Source organism: Jaculus jaculus, chromosome 5, assembly GCF_020740685.1.
Source record: "Jaculus jaculus isolate mJacJac1 chromosome 5, mJacJac1.mat.Y.cur, whole genome shotgun sequence".
Taxonomy (NCBI): Eukaryota; Metazoa; Chordata; class Mammalia; order Rodentia; family Dipodidae; genus Jaculus; species Jaculus jaculus.
In genome coordinates this window covers 41,140,804-41,159,308 of record NC_059106.1, presented here as the reverse complement: position 1 = coordinate 41,159,308, position 18,505 = coordinate 41,140,804, and the positions used below count along the sequence as shown (strand labels likewise).

The following is an 18,505-nucleotide window of genomic DNA, read 5'->3' as shown; positions in this document are numbered from 1 at the left end:
TAAAAAAGCAATAATTTTCTTTTTCTTTTCTTTTCTTTTATTTTATTTTTTGTTTTTTTGAGGTAGGGTCTCACTCTAGCCCAGGCTGATCTGGAATTCACTATGGAGTCTCAGGGTGGCCTTGAACTCAAAGCAATCCTCTTACCTCTGCCTCCCTAGTGCTGGGATTAAAGGTGTGCGCCACCACACCCAGCTCTTTATTTATTATTGTTATGAGTTTTTTTTTTTTTTTTTTTAAAGACGAGGTCTTGCCAGGTAGCTCTGGCTGGCCTAGAACTTGTGGTAGTCTTACCTCGGCCTCCCAGATGCTGGGTTCTTGGGGACAGGCATAGCACAGACTCTTAGGGTCAGTCTCAGGACTATGAGACATCAGGAGCCAGTTCACTCATGCAGAATATCCTCAGCCGCATCAGGCCTTCCTGCAGTGGAGATCAGTTTCTTTTGAACAACCCTCTCAGCTCCCTCCTCGGGCTTCTCCAAAGCAGGGCTCTCCAGCTGAGGGAGATAGGCAGTCCATCCTCAGAACGGTACTCAGATGCTGCACAGCTCTGGACCTCAGCCGGGAGGGGAATGTGGCTTCAGAAAGAAGGGCTAGAACTGCTGCCCAAGATGAGTTTGCACAGGTCAGAGGGGCTTTCTCACAGGGTTCAGACTGGAATGCTGGCCAAGTAGGGGAGGGAACTGGACACATGAGTGTGACCTAAGAAAGTGGCCAGATAGTGGTCAGTACAAAGGAACCCCTTCTGGTGGCTTAGGGGAAGGGTTCCTGAGGGGAGTGGACGTGGAGAGTAGACCTGGTGTGGGGGCCAGCACCCAGGACTGGAGGGTCCATGGGGAGGGAGTATGGGGAAGTGTGACATGTCCTCTACATTGGCAAGGAGGCGATGAATTGCTATCATGCTAGACACCATGTGTGCACATTCTATCTGTGGCTGAGACTCTTGGTTTGTGTGACAGCTCTTATATTCACACCTCTTGGGTTGGAACCCCCGTCCCGATTCATTAGGAGTACCATAGGGGAGTTTCAGCTTTGGTCACCCATCTCCACAAAGGTGTGGTCTTGTGGTTGACCAGGGGGTTAGTGGGGATGGCAGTTAGGGACACGGCACAAGTGACCCCAGGATTGTGCAGCTTTATGATCAGGACTAGGGCAGTGCCCCGTGATGAGAGGTGGTCAGGGGTCATCAGCATGGCACTATTTTAATAGTGACAAGAGAGAATCAACTAAATGCCAGTTACTAGGAAATTGTTTGCCTAGATTGTATCATGCTGATGGAATAAAATAATAAACAGTTGTTTCCCTCCCCGTGGAGTATGATAGGACTCTTCCACATTCGTAGACGGGATCTAAACCAGGTTATCTCTGGCACGGAGGACAGCATGAGGTTCATCTACTGTTCTTGACACTTAGTGACCATGTCATCAGAAGAAAGGGGACAGTCCTAGTTACAAACACTAGAACACAGGGGACTGGCTCCCAGGGAGGAAGGCTGTGCTGTTGCCACACCTGACCCTCGGTCTGGTTTCTCCCCACAGTATTCCCGGCAGGAGCAGGAAGAAGAGGGCCGGAAGCGTTATGAAGCCCAGAAGCTAGAGCGAATGGAGACCAAGTGGAGGAATGGTGACATTGTCCAGCCTGTCCTTAACCCAGGTAAAGTCAGGGGCACGAGTGCAGGGTGTGGTGGGCTGCTGCCCAGTGTCAAATGCCATTCCTCAGCAATCACTCTGAGATTGCAGGGTGTCCCCAGCTATCAGTCACTATCCTTTGGGATCCAAGGTGTTCAACGCTATCTTCTAGAGCCAGGCTTTGTCGCCTGTTCTGCCCTGAGCCTTTCAGGTGCCTTTGCCACTAGCACAGCTGGCAGAGAGTGGCACTCCAAGTTGGGGTGGTCACTGCCACAGTAGAACCTCCGTGGTCTCAGCAGAGAAACGCACGCACTCACTGTTTACAGAGCATTTGTTTTTGTTGTATTTTTCTCCTGAGTTTGTTCAGGAGCTTGTTTCCCCCCCCGCCCCCCAGCCGAGGTAGGGTCTCACACTCTAACCTAGGCTGACCTGAAATTCACTATGTAGTCTCAGGGTGGACTCGAACTCACGGTGATCCTCCTACCTCTGCCTCTTGAGCGCTGGGATTAAAGGCGTGCGCCACCACACCCGGCAGGAGCTTGGTTTTAAAAGAGGAAAGAATGGCAGCAGGTTTTCCTCGCCTTTCTTCATGGGCTGTCTCATGTGAATGTTCCCTTGTGAGTAGCTCTGCTGATACTTTCCATGCTGAGCTCTGCTGTGGGATTGTTCTTCGCCCCCTCTGTCCTTTGGCCCAGGCCTCCACACAGCATCCCTGTGACAGCCCAGTGGGACCTCCCGGGGGTCCCAGTGCACAGCAGTGTAAGGGGCTTGGGACATACCCAACCTGCAGATGAGCCTTTGGTAACCCACACATTACCACCTTCTGCACGCACAGCCACTACAGTTAGTAACTCTTTCTAGAATGTACTCCCAGTGGCAGCTCTGACCTAAGGGCAGCTTCCTTTACGTGTTACACGTCATCTTCTCTGTGGTATTCATGGGCAGTACCTGGTGTTTCAGGATCTGATGCACTGGGAAGATGCGCCCGTGTCACTCCTGGGACTTGGTGCTGGGGCGAGGGAGCACAGCCTGGGACAGAAGAATGAGAAGTGCACAGGATCCCTTGGGGCCACACTGTGACAAATCCTGCAGAATTTCAGGGCAAAGCCATAGGGGACAGTCCTTGATTGGACCTGATTCTGCTCTTGGGGAGGAACTCCAAGGCCTGTAGCCTTGCTGTCTGTAAGCTTCTTCCTAGGTCATTATCCGTGTGGCTCATCCACAGTGGACAGGGGAGGGTGGGGCTCTCAGCCCACCTTCTCCCCATCTGAGTGTGGGGACCAGGAGGTGACTGTAGACATGGTCAGAAGCTTCCTCAGTCTTCTTTTTGACCTGTTTATGACTCTCCCATTCCCTGTGATAGTGACCACGTCCAGAGTCTTCCCAGGGGCAATCCCCCAAACTGGGATGTTTTATTCTTCCTCATCCCATCTCTCCAGATGCATGTGGGTAGGAAAGCCACACCTTCTCCTGATTCTTGACAAAAGGCCGAGTCCTAGCTGCCTTTTGGCATCAAAGGCCCCTTCTATCCGTGGGTCTGGAGGCAGCAGACATGTCCAGTCTTTGATGCACCAACTCTCTGAACTCTGTTCACTGTGGCTTTTGCTTCAAGCTAGTCACTTTTTTCTAGAGTGTGTCACTTACTAAGAGTAAAAAATAAAAGGTTACACCCTGACTTGACTCTTTCTGCTACTAGCCTTAACACTAGCTCGTAGGCATATAAGAAGACTGACAGTATGCCTGCTTCTTAGGCTAGGGTGATGGTAAGCAGTGTGCCTTTGACTCCCGAGGCTTTCATTTGGGCAGCACCTTGCTTCTGGTGCCAGCGTGCATGTCTAAGACAGCAGCAGCAGGGTGGGGGGAGACCTCTTCATCCCTGTGGCTTACGCCTCTGCATAGCAGACTCCTTTCATATATTCCCTATGTCACCTAGATGCAGGATGTGAGAGCACACAGGAGCGGCCCTGGGCATGACCAGGTTGGACTCTGAAAAAAGGAAGTGCCCACACAGGAGTGAACCAAACAGGAAGCAAATAGACAGTCTGACCCACAAAGCGCTTGGGGAGTTAGTTTCCCACTAAGGGAAGGAGGCTCGTGAGGATTTGGTGCTTCTAGTTATTCAAAACTCCTCCTGGCAAGTTCCATGAATGTTAAATTATTACATGTGGTTTAACCAACGTTCTCAATGTGATAGTACTGCAGGGCGTCTCTCTGATCAGGGCGCTATAGTTATTTCAAGTTGTTTGTCATGTGAACAAGTAGATAATCAGTGTGAGAAATATTTTTATATGTAATATTTAGTTGATTGATTAATGGATTGACTGTGGTTGAGACTTGTGGAGGGATACTTTTAGCCTGTAAATGACAGGGCCATCAGAGTTTCAGGTGACAGTTGACACACTTGAGGTCCAAGCCTCTGCGTCAGGGCTGCCCTCCATGCCATCAGCTCTTCTGGTGCTGAAGAAGCATGAAAGCCAGACTCCTGGGTCGCACCTCTGCACCCTGTCTGTGTCAGTGTTCAGTGGTGGTTCCTTCACCATCCAAGGCCTTGAAGAGCAGGCATGGGCTCCCCTTCCTCATCCTGGCTGTCTGGGAGGGAATGGATGAGGGCTGATCTCTGACCAAAGGCTTTGGGGCAGGGGGCATGTGTGCACTGGGCTGGGTCACACCTGTGGCTTATCTTGTGCCTGCTGAGGAAAGTGAGCATGGAACAATGACATCTGCCCTCTGGGGACAGAGGCCTCTCCTCTGCTTTCTTAAGAGAGCCCCTTCACAGACATTTCTAGCAGCATTGAGTGACTAGAGGTCCGCTGGGGGATTTCCAGCAGGTCTTAGGAACTTGGTGCTGACAGAGCTGTGCAGAGGGGAGGGTTGGCCCCAGAGAGGGACAGCCCAGACACCTTTCAAGGATGAGCCTTCTCGGGCTGGTTCAACGACCCAGAATCACAGAAGCACCTACGATGCTGTTTGCAAATTGGAAAGAAAATTTGGGAGAATGATGACATCCCAGTGGGGGTCACATACAACTCTGGGACCTTCCAGCTAAGAGATGTTTAGTGCCTGTCCATGGGCAGGGCCTTACAGGTGCCACTGTCCGCACAGGGCTTTGTGACTCACTGACAGAGGTTGAAGGCCTTTAGAGAAAATCTATCCAGCTGGCTGCAGGTGGCGTCTCTAATGACCCAAAATGCCAGGCATTGGTGCCCTTGCTACCTCTAGGCTGTGAGGGGATCATTTACTATGACTGATCTCTCTCTCCTCTCTCTTTTGTGTTTTCAGAGCCAAACACAGTAAGCTACAGCCAGTCCAGCCTGATCCACCTTGTTGGGCCCTCGGACTGCACCCTGCATGGCTTTGTGCATGGAGGTAAGGATGAAGTCACTCTGGCCTCTACCCACTTCCCCTGCCTGTACGGTGCATCCCCTGGAGGCTATTCCCTTGTCCACTTCCCCTGTCCACCTCCCCTGACTGCTCTGTGCACCCCTGGGAGGCTGTGCTGCTGGCTGACCCAGTTTAGGCTCCCGTGTCTAGTGAAGTATAAATTTAAACTTCTAAGAGGTTGCATAAGAAATTACAAAATACTGTTGGTGCCTGTTTTTAAAATAGGTAATGAAAGTTGATGGATGAGGACATCTCAACAGAGAGTGTAACATGCAGTCTGGGAACCTCAGAACCCCAAGATTTGGGAGGAAAGGTGTTGTAAGCCCTGAGAGAATAGCCTGAAACCCACTGACAGCCTTCCTGGTGTTTTGTTTTTTTTCCCCTCTGGAATGGCTAGTCCTGGTGTTTTATTTTATTCTTACAATAATTCCCACCTCAAGTGACACCAGTTTTTGAAGGTCCAGGCCCAGCTTTCCCTGAGACTTAAGACTAAGACTTGCCTGTAGGCTGTGGAGGGACAGTTTTTACTTGGTATGCACTCTTTTTGTAGATTTGTCCCTGAGGAATCCCCCAGCCTGCTGGGCTTACTAGGGGACACTCAGGTTCTTCTAGACGGCTGACACAAGGGTGCTGGTTGTGGACAAGCCCGCAGGTGGTTCGGGTAGCCAGCCTGGAATAGAATGACTGTTGCTGATTCCACTGTGCATGACAGGGAGCAGAGTGGCTGGGAGCCAGGAAGCATCCCTGCTGTGTCCCTCTGTCAAGCAAGCACCTTTAATGCTGACCATCTCTCCAGCCCTTCATGTCCCTCTTTCAAGCTCTTTCCTTAACTTGGCTCTTGTCACTTTCCCAGATATCCTTAAGGAAGCTACCCAGTGTCCTTATTTATTTATTATTTATTTGAGAGTGACAGAGAAAGAGACAGAGAGAGAGAGAGAATGGATGCATCAGGGCCTCCAGTCACTGCAAACAAACTCCAGACACCTGCGCCCCCTTGTGCATCTGGCTAACGTGGGACCTGGGGAACCGAGCCTCGAACCAGGGTCCTTAGGCTTCACAGGCAAGCACTTAACCGCTAAGCCATCTCTCCAGTCCTAGGGCCCATTTTTATACTGAGTAAACCTGGAAGGAGGAGGACCCCGTTCCTGTAACTACACCATGATGGAGCCTAGGGACTTGCAGGGAGTCAAGAAGGTTGTGGTCAGGATGAGGTAGGCACAGCAGCGGATGGTAAGCTGCTCCCAGGACCACTTCAGTCATGTCTTTGTTTCAGCCTAGACATAGACATGGTTCACCTAGAATGATCAGGGTTGTTCCGAAGGCTGCTGCTTTGGAGTATGCTACGCGTGCATGAGATAGGATCTCACTGTATCCCAGGCTGACCTGGCACTGACTTGTAGTCCACCACATCCAGCTTGGGCTGCTGCTTTGGGTCATTTCCTTGTTTTCTTTTCTTTTCTTTTCTTTTTTGAAGTTGGTATCACTCTAGTCCAGGCTGACTTGGAATTCACTATGTAATCTCAGGGTGGCCTCGAACTCACAGCGATTCTCCTACCTCTGCCTCCCGAGTGCTGAGATTAAAGGCGTGTGCCACCATGCCCAGCTATACTTGTTGGTGCTTAAGAACATACTTGCTGGGCATGGTGATGCATGCCTGTAATCCCAGCACTCCGGAATCTGAGCAGTAGGATGGTCAATTACGTAGTGAGACTGCTGCCTCAGAAAAACAGATTGTCAGGCCCCTCACCTGGGCCCCTGCATGTTTCATGAGGAGTGTATTATTCTAATGATTCAGGGACTAAAGAAACCCACAACTAGAGGGTGTGTTTGTTTCAGCAGATCCAGCCGTGCTGTCCTCACGCCCCTTTCCCAGAATCTCTGAAGAGTGTTGGCCATCATAGCCCGTGAAGTCCCCTCCATGGGTTTTTTTTTTTTTTTTGTCTTTTTTTTCTTTCCCTTGAGGCAGGGTCTCACTGTAGGCCTGGCTGATCTGGAGCTCGCTCTATAGCCCAAGCTGGCCTCATCTATCCGTCCCCTCCCCTGTCCATTTCCTCACTCTGGGAGCTCCCAGCCCCATGGCCACTGTCCCACCATATGGTGGTGGATAACAGATTTATTCCATCTAGCTCCGTCTCCCTCAGCCCTGCAGTCGTTGGCCGTCCTCACAGGATAATGGGCCCCTGAGCCCAGCCTCACTCTTAATTTTTACGTCTGTGCATTCATCTCCTAACTTCTAAAGCTACTGTGTTGCAGGCCTGCTCTCTGCACTACTTCTCTTATTGCTGTGAGAAAACGTCTGATACGAGTGACCTCAGGAGGCATAGTTCTCTTGTCTTACACACCTTCTGCTTCATGGAGAATCAAGCCTTTTTGTCTTCAGTGGAGCATTCATGCAGTGTGGTCATATAATGTTGACCATAAAGAGAATTTTTATTACAAATCCCCTGAAGTAGGACCCATACCTCAGCAGCCTTAATAAGAAAGTAGCCACCTCCAATCCAGATTCCTCCAGACTGAGTAGGTCCTGAAGTAAAGTCTGGATGATACACGTGCTGGAAAATAACAAAAAAGTGATGTCCTTGTAGGATCAGGGAGATGGCCAAGGATGTTCCCAGAGGAAAAGTGGGTGGCTTTGAGCCTGTGTGACTTAAAAAGAAAAATTAAAAATACCCAAGTGTTGGAGCTGGGAAGAGAATAACAGAATCTGCCCACAGACAGGAGGGGCCCAGAAGCTGCCTTGGTACCTCTGCTCAGAATTCTGGATCCCTGTGCCCCCTCCCAACCCCAGTTCACATTCTCATGGCACAAAACCATGATGTCTGAGTTTATCCCACTGCCCTTCCTGTGCTAAGTGTGCCCCGTCCATGTCCTCCTTTCTGGGCATGTGTTTCTACCACCTGTAGACTGATCCCTTTGGAGTCACCTCGCCCCTGCGGTAACTTCATGGCTTTGCTGCACACTGCTCTGGTACTTGGTGTGCACAATGTGGGTTTGAAGATCCCTGGCTCTGGGTGATCTCCAGGGCACAGTGGCTTTCTGTCCTGTGCTGTCTCAGATCGTCAGCACTAGTGGTTTATGTGAGTTGGGGTGAAATGCTCACTGTTTTGCGACCTCCATGGTCTTCCTAACCCACTGGTTTTCCTGGCTCTGCTGCTAACTTGCTTTTGGAAAAAAGCAGTAGTTTAGTGACAGGAGGCTTTTGATCATACAGGGCCCTGGACAGTCCACTTGTCAAACTGTCCCTTACCTGCCTTGTCTGGCTAGACACAGTCCTGAAGGAAGCCAGTGTTCTCTCTGAAGAACCTCTCCCAGCTACATGGGGATCCCCCCGCCACCCCGCCCCAGACCAGCGCCTCAGGAGCTGTCAGCACCAGCGCTCAGGGGCTTCTCCTCATCCTCTCTTGATCTTGTCCCAAACACTTCCTTCCTCAGGGTCACGTCTAAGGGCCGGTAACCTAAGCCAGCGAGCAAGTGTAGCACTTGTGGCTGACTTTCCCCTCCTCTGAGTCACTCCGGCTTCCCTTTACCTGCTGCTGCCCCCTTCGTCCCCTTTGCTGCTCCTGTCACCTTTCCCGCCTGTTTCAGGGCCCCTCCAAGAACCCCTACACTCCACGTCCTTTCTGCTCCCTGTTTCCTCTGAGGCTGCCTGCTCTTGCTTTCTGGCTACAGCCCCAGCCTTCTCCTGGAAGTCTGGTGGTGGCCTCGGGCCCCTCCCTGGCCCTAGCCACTTCACTGTCTGGCCCTCATTTTCCCACCTCTTGGTCTTACTGGCTCCAATGTCTCAACATGTCAGAACCTGAGCACATGTGACCTGCACTGTCACCTTCTGCCCAGTCACCTCCTGGTCCACCCCATGAATCCTGACCACACTGACCTTGCTGGCCACCCTACTTCTCCACACACCTTCCCAACACAGCAGGCAGCACCTTCCTTTCAAACAAAAGGAGCCACGCTTTGCTGTGGACCCTGTAGATGGAAGCCAAAGGTCCTTTACTTGGGCTGAGCCACGTCTGCCCCCCCCCCCCAGCTCTCCACCAGCTCACCTCCCCAAGAGGCCTCCCTGTCTGCCATGGTATCACCTCTCTCTCAACAGAGCTCAGCCTTGTGTCCCAGGCATGGAGGAACATATGTGGGCTCCCTTGCCCCACTGCCATCCCTGGACAACTGCACGGCTTGCCTCTTGCTCTTCAGGTCTGTGCAGAAACAGACAAATTTCCTGAGCACTGTGTGTAAAGCAGACTGACTCCCCCCACTCTTGCTTCTTTGTTCTGCTGCATTTGACCTCTGCATAATCTACTAGCACCCCACAGAATGGACGCCCACACAGGCGGGGGTTATCTGTTTCATGCACCCCAGTGTCTCACTTAGAGCTGGGCTTGGCAGGACACAGGCACACAACAGCCAAAGGACTGATCCAGACAGGTCTGCAGACCGAACTGGGCCATGGTTGGCAATGCCTCCTGTGTGACCAGCACAGTGCCAGCCAGGCGTCCGGGTGCACAGCCACATAGACTTGGCCCTTCATGCACCAATAAATGTTCAACCTCCAGGAGGCACACATTGCCCTGAGACTGGGGACTGCAGAGCTTGCTGGCCTCTGAAGGAAGAGGCCAGGGAAAGAGCAGGTGGTCCCCAAGAAGAAGGCTGAAGGGGGCAGAACAAGGCTTTCCTTGGGTTCTCTAGGGCGTTGTGAAACTGGTGTTTGGCCCTAGCAAGAGTTTCATCCCCTGGAAAGCACAGGGTAAGTGGCTATTGCAGGGTCCCCTCCAACTCCGCCCCCTGTGGTGGCAGGAGAAGGGGTGGGAGTGGTGGAGCGGTCAAGGAGTCCCCCTCTGAGGGTCCAGAGGGGAGCCAATCAGCACTTCAGCATGGAGCTGAGAGTCATGCTGGGTTCTTATTGTCGGGGAGTCTTGGTATTCAAAAATGCTGCTCTGAACCTGGAGCTACAAAGAGCACTTCTCAAGATTACCCAGAGATTACGACCACTGAAGGTGACCCTGTCAGGCCTGGGCTCTTCTTGCTTAGTGTGGACTCGGCCACCCTGGTCAAATGACTCTACTGGCATCCATCCCAATAACTTGGGTTTTGCCCACTTGAGACTATACCCTAGCAGGGTCCCTGCAAGCCAGCATGCCATCCTCTCCAGCCACACCCTGCAGCATGAGCACGTCCTTCTTTTGTGTGTCAGTCCTTGCTCCCCTGTTAGCTGTGTTCATTAGTGTGACCAGAGCAGATGACATCTAATGTTTTTCCTGTCCTACACCATTAGTCAGAAATGCTAGCTTCTTACCGCCCCATTCCAAGCTCCCATAGTAGGCTTTTTGGACAGCAGGCTGAAGCCTCCTGGGCGCCTGCCCCTCCTAGGCTAGGCATGGGCCTGGAAGTGGCTGCTGCCTCTTGCCTCAGTGCTCAAGGCAGCAGGGGTAGTACACCCACCTGCTTTCCTTTAAAAAAAAAAAAAATTAATGAGAAAAAGAGGCTGATAGAGAATGGGTGTATCAGGGCCTCCAGCCACTGCAAATGAACTCCAGACACATGCACCACCTTGTGCTTCTGGTTTTACATGGTTCCTGGGAATCAAACCTGGCTGGATCCTTTGGCTTTGCAGGCAAGTGCCTTAACTGCTAAGCCATCTCTCCTGCTCTCTTCTAAAAATACATATATTTATTTATTTGAAAGAGCAAGAGAGAAAGAGGCAGGTAGAGAATGAGCCCACCTGCTTTCTTGACCACCACTGATGCTGGAGGCAGCAGTAGGAGGGTTCATCTGTGGCCTGTCCCTGTTGAAGATTGCAGAGAAAGCAAGAGTGCCTATAGGCGGTTGGCTCACCTGCCCTGTGTAGTGCTCTGGGTGGGTGGGAGCCACAGACAGCTCCACCTGGGACTTGGCTAGAGTTCGCACTTCTGACATTTTGTTACTATCTTTGGAAACACTTCATCTTTACTACACTGTGAATTCACTGCCAAAAATAGTCCCTATTAATGACCTTAATTAAGATTCCTGTGCCAGGAATTCCTTGGTCCCAGTTGCCAGGGTACCAGGGGATAGGACCCAGAGGAGCAGGGCCATCTGGGAACGCTCACTCACCAGGATCTTATAATAAGCACTGTGGTTACCAAAGAGTGGGAAGTATAAATAAGACCAAGCTACTATCATTTGCTTAATATAGGAGGCTGGCACCCACACTCCGTCAGTTGGGTTTAAATATAGAAATGGGGGCATCTCAGATCCCCACCCACAGAGCAGGCGGCGGCAGTGACTGAGCGCTGAGCTACTTGCTGCTGCTGCGGGTTTGTAGGCAGGCCTGACCCAGCCAGCGAGCCTCAGGAAAAGAAATTAAGCCTCTATTTTTAAGCCAGTCAGCATGTTGTCAATACTTTGAATGTTAGATTCCAAAATACCTCTGCCAGCCAATGTTTATCTGCATGTTAGTGGCCAAGCAAGTCAGATTTTTTTTCCTTCCCATAATTCCTGAAATGAATGCAGTCTCCAAAAGACACCAAATCCTACAATTTTGTTGTCATCTTTTAAATTACAAATCTTGGGAAGTAAGAACAGCCCACGACGGACTGTAATTTGCCAAAGTTATTTCCTGGCTGTTGGCACCAACTGAGCCTGAATGGGAAGACAGTGGTGAGGCTTCTCGTGGATACCTGGTAGCGGCAGTGTGTCGGAAACCTGTCGCTTGACAGCTCTTTACTAATGTGTGTTCTTTTGAGATGGAGTCTCTATCTTTAGCCCAGGCTGTCTGGAACCTGCTCTGTAGACCAGGTTGGCCTTTAACTCAAGGTAGTCCACATGCCTCAGCCTGCAGTCAGGATGCTTGGCTGATAGTTCTATTTATGGATTGCAGGAAAGTGGAACTGGAATGACCTCCAATGTGGAAGAGGGGCGGTGACTCCTTTGGGGAGACTGAGCGTCCAGGTGGCAGGCAGCGCTAGCCAGAAGGCAGCTTGGATTTAGGCAGGGGGCTTTCTGTTTTGATACAATTTACCAAACTTAGCTTTCTCTATTGACATGTTGCTTCTCGCGTGTTGTGTGTGCAGTTGTAGGTGGTGGTGTTCTGTGATTAAAAACCTTTACAAGCATGTCATGGTAGGATGAGAGAGTGAGGTTGTTGTAATCATCTCATTTGTGTGCAGACCACTCAACCTCCTCGTTTTCTTGCTGGGAAGGCAAAAAGTGAATGGTGTTTGAGAGGAATGACACCCATGGGTGTCCTCTAAGATTATACACACACATACACACAGAAAGAAAAAAGCACTTTAAATAAGTCCTACCCATCATGTGTGGCAGGATTAAGGTACCTGCAGGCAGCCTCTGAGAAGGCAATGTGTGAAGGAGCAGTGAGGGCAAAATTGAGGCTTTGTTGAAGAGCCCAGGGTGGGTGTGGTGCTAATGACATGGGCTGCTGAGGGGAACCCCCGGCCGGGAGGGAGCCAGCTCTGTAGTGACCTACAGGCTTCAGGGGCCAGGCTGCTCAAAGCCTTGGCAACTTGCACCGTGAGACATATGCCCTGGATGCTGGGCATGGATCTGTAAGATTTCACATTTGTTCCACTGGGTTTGGGTCTGGCTTTGGCCTGATTCTTTCTTGCTGTTCAGTTCCTCCTGTTTGAAATGGGGATGTTTACTCTGTGCCATTGTATTATAGAAGGGTATAACTTACTTAATGTGATTTTGCGGTGGGGGGGAGGTATGGCTTAGCAGTTAAGGTGTTTGTCTGCAAAGCCAAAGGACCCAGGTTGAATTCCCCAAGACCTACGTTAGCTGGATGCACAAGATGGAGCATGCGTCTGGAGTTCATTTGCAGTGGCTGGAGACTCTGGTGCGCCCATTCTCTCTCTCTCTCTGTCAGATAAATAAGTAAATATAAAATTTTTAAAAAGATAATAAAGTAAGTTCTCCCTCTGTGTGTGTGTGTGTGTGCACGCATATACACGTGCATGTGTATATGAGGTAGAGGACGACCCTGGGTGTCATTTCTGTCTGGCATCATCCACTTTTTACCTTCCCAGCTCAGTGATGTTTTTGAGTGTCAAGTTGACAAGGATAGATTTATTTATTTCAATTTTTCATGTGTGTGTGTGGGGGGTGTGCATGCATTCATGCATACACGCTCTAAGGTCTCTTGCTGCTGTAAACAAATTCCAGTTGTGTGTACTCCTTTTTTTTTTTTTTTTTTTTTTTTTGGTTTTTCGAGGTAGGGTCTCACTCTGGCTCAGGCTGACCTGGAATTCACTATGTAGTCTCAGGGTGGCCTCGAACTCTCGGCGATCCTCCTACCTCTGCCTCCTGAGTGCTGGGATTAAAGGCATGCGCCACCACGCCCAGCCTGTACTCCTTTTTTGCATCTGGTTTTATATGGGTGGCTGGGGAATTGAACCCCAGGATGTCAGGCTTTGCAAATAAGTGCCTTTAACTGCTGAGACATCTGCCCAACCTCAAGGGTAGATTTATGATGGTTGACTTTAATTGTCATCTTGATAGAATTGAGAAATGCCTAGGAGATCAGTAAAGCAGAGCTCTGAGTGTGCTGTGAGGGTGTTTCCAGAGACAGTTGGACCCTGCAGACTCACTGAATAGATGAATGCCTTGATGAATTCAAAATAGGGCATTTGGGGGGTGGTAAGAGGCAGGAGGTGATGGGGCTTAGCTGAGGAAGTCAGGCACTGAGAGCATGTCTTTGGGGGTCGTCTCTGCCCCGAGCCCTTCTGTATGCCCCTTTCTCTGCTTCTTGGCCACCATGATATGAGCTGTCCTGCTCTGCTCTGCCAGGCCCTCCATGCCAGTTGGACTGTAACTCTAAAAGGTTGATATCAGGCATTTTGTCACAGTGACAGGAAGAGTAGCTAACACAGCTCCCTTCCTTGTAAACAGCCTCCAGAGTTGAGGTCATCCACTCCATCCCACAGGCCTGCCAGTGTCCTTTGTTCTCAGTGCACCGTCATGTGGGAAGGAAGGCTCTGGTTGGTGGGAGCCTTGGGCTGTTTCAGTGAAATCTGTTATCTTGTGCTGGAGTCTGTTTCCAGTTCCAATCTCGCTACTTTTGATTAAATGTCACAGGCCCAGGAACCTCACCTTTGTAAAGACAAACAGTTCATTTTCGGATAGTACTAATCCCCTCTCCCCCCCAGCGCCCCAGCTTGTCTACATGTGAGCTTTCAGATCTTCCTGCTTGCTTGTCACCATTGATTCTATCGTGGCCAAGAGGGCGGTGAGACTCCGGGGAAGTCCAGACCTCTGCTCTTCCCTGGCCACCGCCTGTGAGGCAGAGTAGTGCTTTGAAGGCCTCCTTGTCTGGCAGCTTTGGGACATTTCATCCCAGTCACCCCCAACTCCTGTAACTCACTGTTCTGGCATCTTGACTCAAGTCCTAGATTTGGGATATACTCTAGTGATAGATAACACACAGCAGATATGACCAGACCCTGTTCAAACAGCAGAGTGTACATTTTACTGGCTTCAGGAGTCTGGTTGGGTGAGCTTGCCTTTCCTGGCCCTTCTGTGACTAATGGTGGAACCTGATGGTACTGTTTGTGAGCTCTCTACCAGGCTCTGGGAGCCTTCTGCCTGGATTGACTGGAATCAGTGAGTGTTCAGCAGTTCATTCATTGATCGTTCAGTGACCATCTCATAAACACCAAGTGCCAGGATCTGTCTTGAGCAGGGGAAACTGAGGCCAAGTATCCATGTCATACATGATACAGTGTGTCCTGGTGATACCCATGGAGTTCACTTATTGGCCAGTATGTCATCTGTGAACCAGGACCTGACCTAGCCACGTTTGTGCCCCTGGAAGCCCACTGGGAATCCGAGTCCATCTTGGGTGCCACATGTCTTGGATCCATAGCGTTTTACTGAAATTTGGAAGCTCTGGGTAGTTCATGCCAGCAGGCTGATGTGTCAGGTAAAAGAGGCCACACCTCATTTGAAGGAATTGATGTCACCTTCTTTCTTAACAAGAGTTGTGCTCAGTCAGGCATGGTGGTGCACACCTTTAATCTCAGCACTTGGGAGGCAGAGGTAGGAGGATTGCCATGAGTTCAAGACCAGCATAGGACTATAGGGTGAGTTACATGTCAGCCAGGGCTACAGTGTGACCCTACCTCAAAAAAGGGGAGGGGCTGGAGAGATGTCTTAGCTGTTAAGACACTTGCCTGCAAAGCCAAAGGACCCAGGTTCAATTTTCCAGGACCCCCATAAGCCAGATGCATAATGTGGCACATACATCTTGAGTTCATTTGCAGTGGCCAGAGGCCCTGGTGTGCCAATTCTCTCTGTGTAGTAAATAAATAAAATATTAACAAGATAGAGAGAGGAAAGCCGGAGATGGTGGCACATGCCTTTAATCCCAGCTCTCGGGAGGTAGAGGTAGGAGGATTGCCATGAATTTGAGGCCACCTTGAGAACACAGAGTGAATTCCAGGACAGCCTGGGCTTACTTCAAAAAAACAAAAAGAAAAAAAGGGGGGGCTGGGGAAATGGCTTAGTTGTTAAGGTGTTTGCCTGCAAGGCCTAAGGATCCTGGTTTGATTCCCTAGGACCCACATAAGCCAGATTCAGAAGGGGGTGCATACGTCTGGAGTTCGTTGGTAGTGGCTAGAGGCCCTGGTGCACCCATTCTCTCTATCTGGCCTCCCCAAATAAATTTAGAAAAAAAAAGTTGTGCTTATGATTGTAGGACTAATCTAGGTGAGTTCTAATCTACTGTGAGTTCTGAGCATTAGTTTCAACACAACCATTCCTTTCTGTTCTCGTCTCCCTTCCCCTACTAAACCAGCCTGAATTGATGATAGCAGGTGGCGGCCAGCTGGATATTCTAGGCCGTGACCACCCCTTAGACAGTTATTTTCCCTTTTCTTCAGCCTTCACCATGATCTTGAACTCACTGCCATACCGCTGTCAGACTTGAGAGTCCACTTTCCATACAAGCAGGCCAGGTGGAGAGGTGTCCCCTGGACAAGGCTTAGACCCAGTTCCCTCAGCCATATGCTTCCTGATTTGTGAAGTGGAGACAAAAGTGTACTTGCTCATCCAACTGTTTTCCAGTGAAGCTTAGTATCATTGGTCCATAATTTTTGAGAGGCACCTATGGGTACCATGGACAAAGTGGACCGAGGCCTCAGCCTTCCTAGAGCTGACCTTCCACTGGGTCACTGAGCCCCGCCTGGCATTAGCCCCTCTGCAGTGCAGCTGGTCCTCGCTGTCCAGGTTCCGCCCAATGTTGTCCACTTCACGTGTGTCCACCCAGCCTCCTGTATGCTGAGGCCTGGTCTGGCCTCTGTTTCTTTCTCACTTGGCTCTGGAAACACTGCTTGCTTACTTCTGAACCCAGAAGAACCGTGGTTATGGCTAGGCTTGCTTGGACTCAGCTTGCCCCCAAAGATAAAAGCTACTTTGAGTTCACGTTGCCACGACCTTCTCAAATACTCAGAATGCCAACAGACACAGTTCCCAGAGGGCAGTCTCTCTCTCTCTCTCTCTCTCTCTCTCATTCTCTGCTTGACCATACGCACTTAACCCAAACCTATGATCTAGAGTGTGAGTGGGCTTTTTCTTGGTGTATAATGTTGTGTTTTTAGGGAAACCAAGGGAGCTTCTATCAGCTGCAGGGGCACTTGCTCATGTCACCTTATAAGATCTGTGGGAAAGCACTCAGGTACATGCTTGTACCTCATGCTGAACCTGCTGGCCATCACCTGGCTCTTGTCACACTGTTGGTTATGAAGATCAGCCAAACTCAGCCAGTGGGTGCTCTCTCCCAGTCCTCGCTCAGGTCCTGAATGTGTGCACGTGAGCGCGCACAGGCACTTGCTGTGAAGTGGGTGCCAAATCAGGAGCGGCGGCGTGGCCTGGGCTGCTTTAGTGCCCTGTGTGGGATGCTCCTGTGCCCGCTCCATATTGTGCTTTGTTCTCAAGTCCTGTCTGCACTTGATTCCATGTTGGTTCATGAATGATCCCTGCTGTGTTTTGTGTTTTCCATTCCTGGAAGTCCTGGGCTATGAACCTGACCCAACAGCCTCCCTGGGGCTTCCTTGCCAGGGACCAGTACCAGGATTCTGTGGTGGACTTAGGCAAGGTTATGTGCATTCATTTCTGTAATTACCTTTTCTCTGCAAAGGCCAGGCCATGCCAAGCATGACCCCTGCTCAGACCTTGATAGCCCAGCTTCAGTAGCAGCTCAGTGTGCCTGACTTCGCCTGCTGGACACCTGCTCACATAAGGGAGGAAGCATGGTGTCTGTGGATCTGTCCTGAGGAGGAGAAAAAAAAAGTTTCCAGCATTTCATTTGTACTGCCTTTAGAACTAGGGCATTGTGTGATTTTCTCCCCCTGTTGTTACTTTCAGAAATGGGGCTCCTGGCCGGGTGTGGTGGCGCATGCCTTTAATCCCAGCACTTGGGAGGCAGAGAGGTAGGGGGATTGCCATGAGTTCGAGGCCACCCTGAGACTCCATAGTGAATTCCAGGTCAGCCTTGGCTAGAGTGAGACCCTACCTTGGAAAAGAAAGAAAGAAAGAAAGGGAGGGAGGGAGGGAGGGAAGGAAGGAAGGAAGGAAGGAAGGAAGGAAGGAAGGAAGGAAGGAAGGAAGGAAGGAAGGAAGGAAGGAAGGAGGGAAAAGAAATGGGGCTCCTGACCTTAGTTGGCCAGGCAGGACAGGCGCCAGTCTGCAGGCACTCTGAAGATGGCACCCCTTCCTCCCTGAGAGCCGGACCTTTGTTGCAGTTCCTTTCTGTGGCTGGGACAAACACCTGACCAGGAGCAGCTTATGGGAGGAAAGGGTTTATTTCAGGCTTGCAGACTCCAGGGGAAGCCCTGTCATGGCCGAAGAAGCTGGCTTGCTTCCATAGGTCGTAGCAGAAACACCAGCAGCCAGCGACAAATAGCCAGAGCTCAGACTGGCTCTGAACACACCTTAAAGCTGCACTTAAGATCAGATCCCAGTAACACCTCCTCCAGCAAGTTGCTGGAGACTCAAGTTGCAAGCTTAACCAAAAATGCCGTAGGCAGGTTGGAGAGAGGGCTTAGTCTGTAAGGTACTTGCCTGCAGAGCCTAAGGACTCATGTTGGACTTTCCAGGTCCCTTGTAGGTCAGATGCATGGTGACGCAAGCACGCAAAGTTGGACATGTGCACAAGGGGGTGCATGCCTTTGGAGTTTGATTGCAGTTTCCAGAGGCCTTGGTGTACCAATTCTCTGTCTCTCTCTCTCGCATACAAAGACAGAAAGAAAGGAGGGAGGGAGGGAGGGAAAGAAAGGCAGGCAGGCTCTTGGGCTCACCTCAAAAAAAAAAGCTTAAGAGGGCTGGAGAGATGGCTTAGCAGTTAAAGCACTTATCTGTGAAGCCTAAGGACCCAGGTTCAATTCCCAAGAACCCATGTAAGCCAGGTGCACAAGGTGACACATGCACACAAGGTGGCACACACATCTGGACTTCTGTTGCAGTGGCTAGAGGCACTGGTGCTTTAATTCTCTCTCTTTCTTATAAAAAATAA

General features: G+C 50.5%; 1 protein-coding gene across 2 annotated transcripts in view; it reads left to right on the top strand.

The window, feature by feature from the left end:
• Acot7 (acyl-CoA thioesterase 7) overlaps nt 1–18,505 on the top strand; it is a 108,396-nt gene that overhangs the window by 59,825 nt on the left and 30,066 nt on the right. For both annotated transcript variants that reach the window (XM_004657693.3, XM_004657694.3), the window contains exons 5-6: nt 1,537–1,651; nt 4,906–4,992. In XM_004657693.3, coding sequence (XP_004657750.1) covers nt 1,537–1,651; nt 4,906–4,992 — 202 coding nt within the window. The remainder of the gene's footprint in view (nt 1–1,536; nt 1,652–4,905; nt 4,993–18,505) is intronic.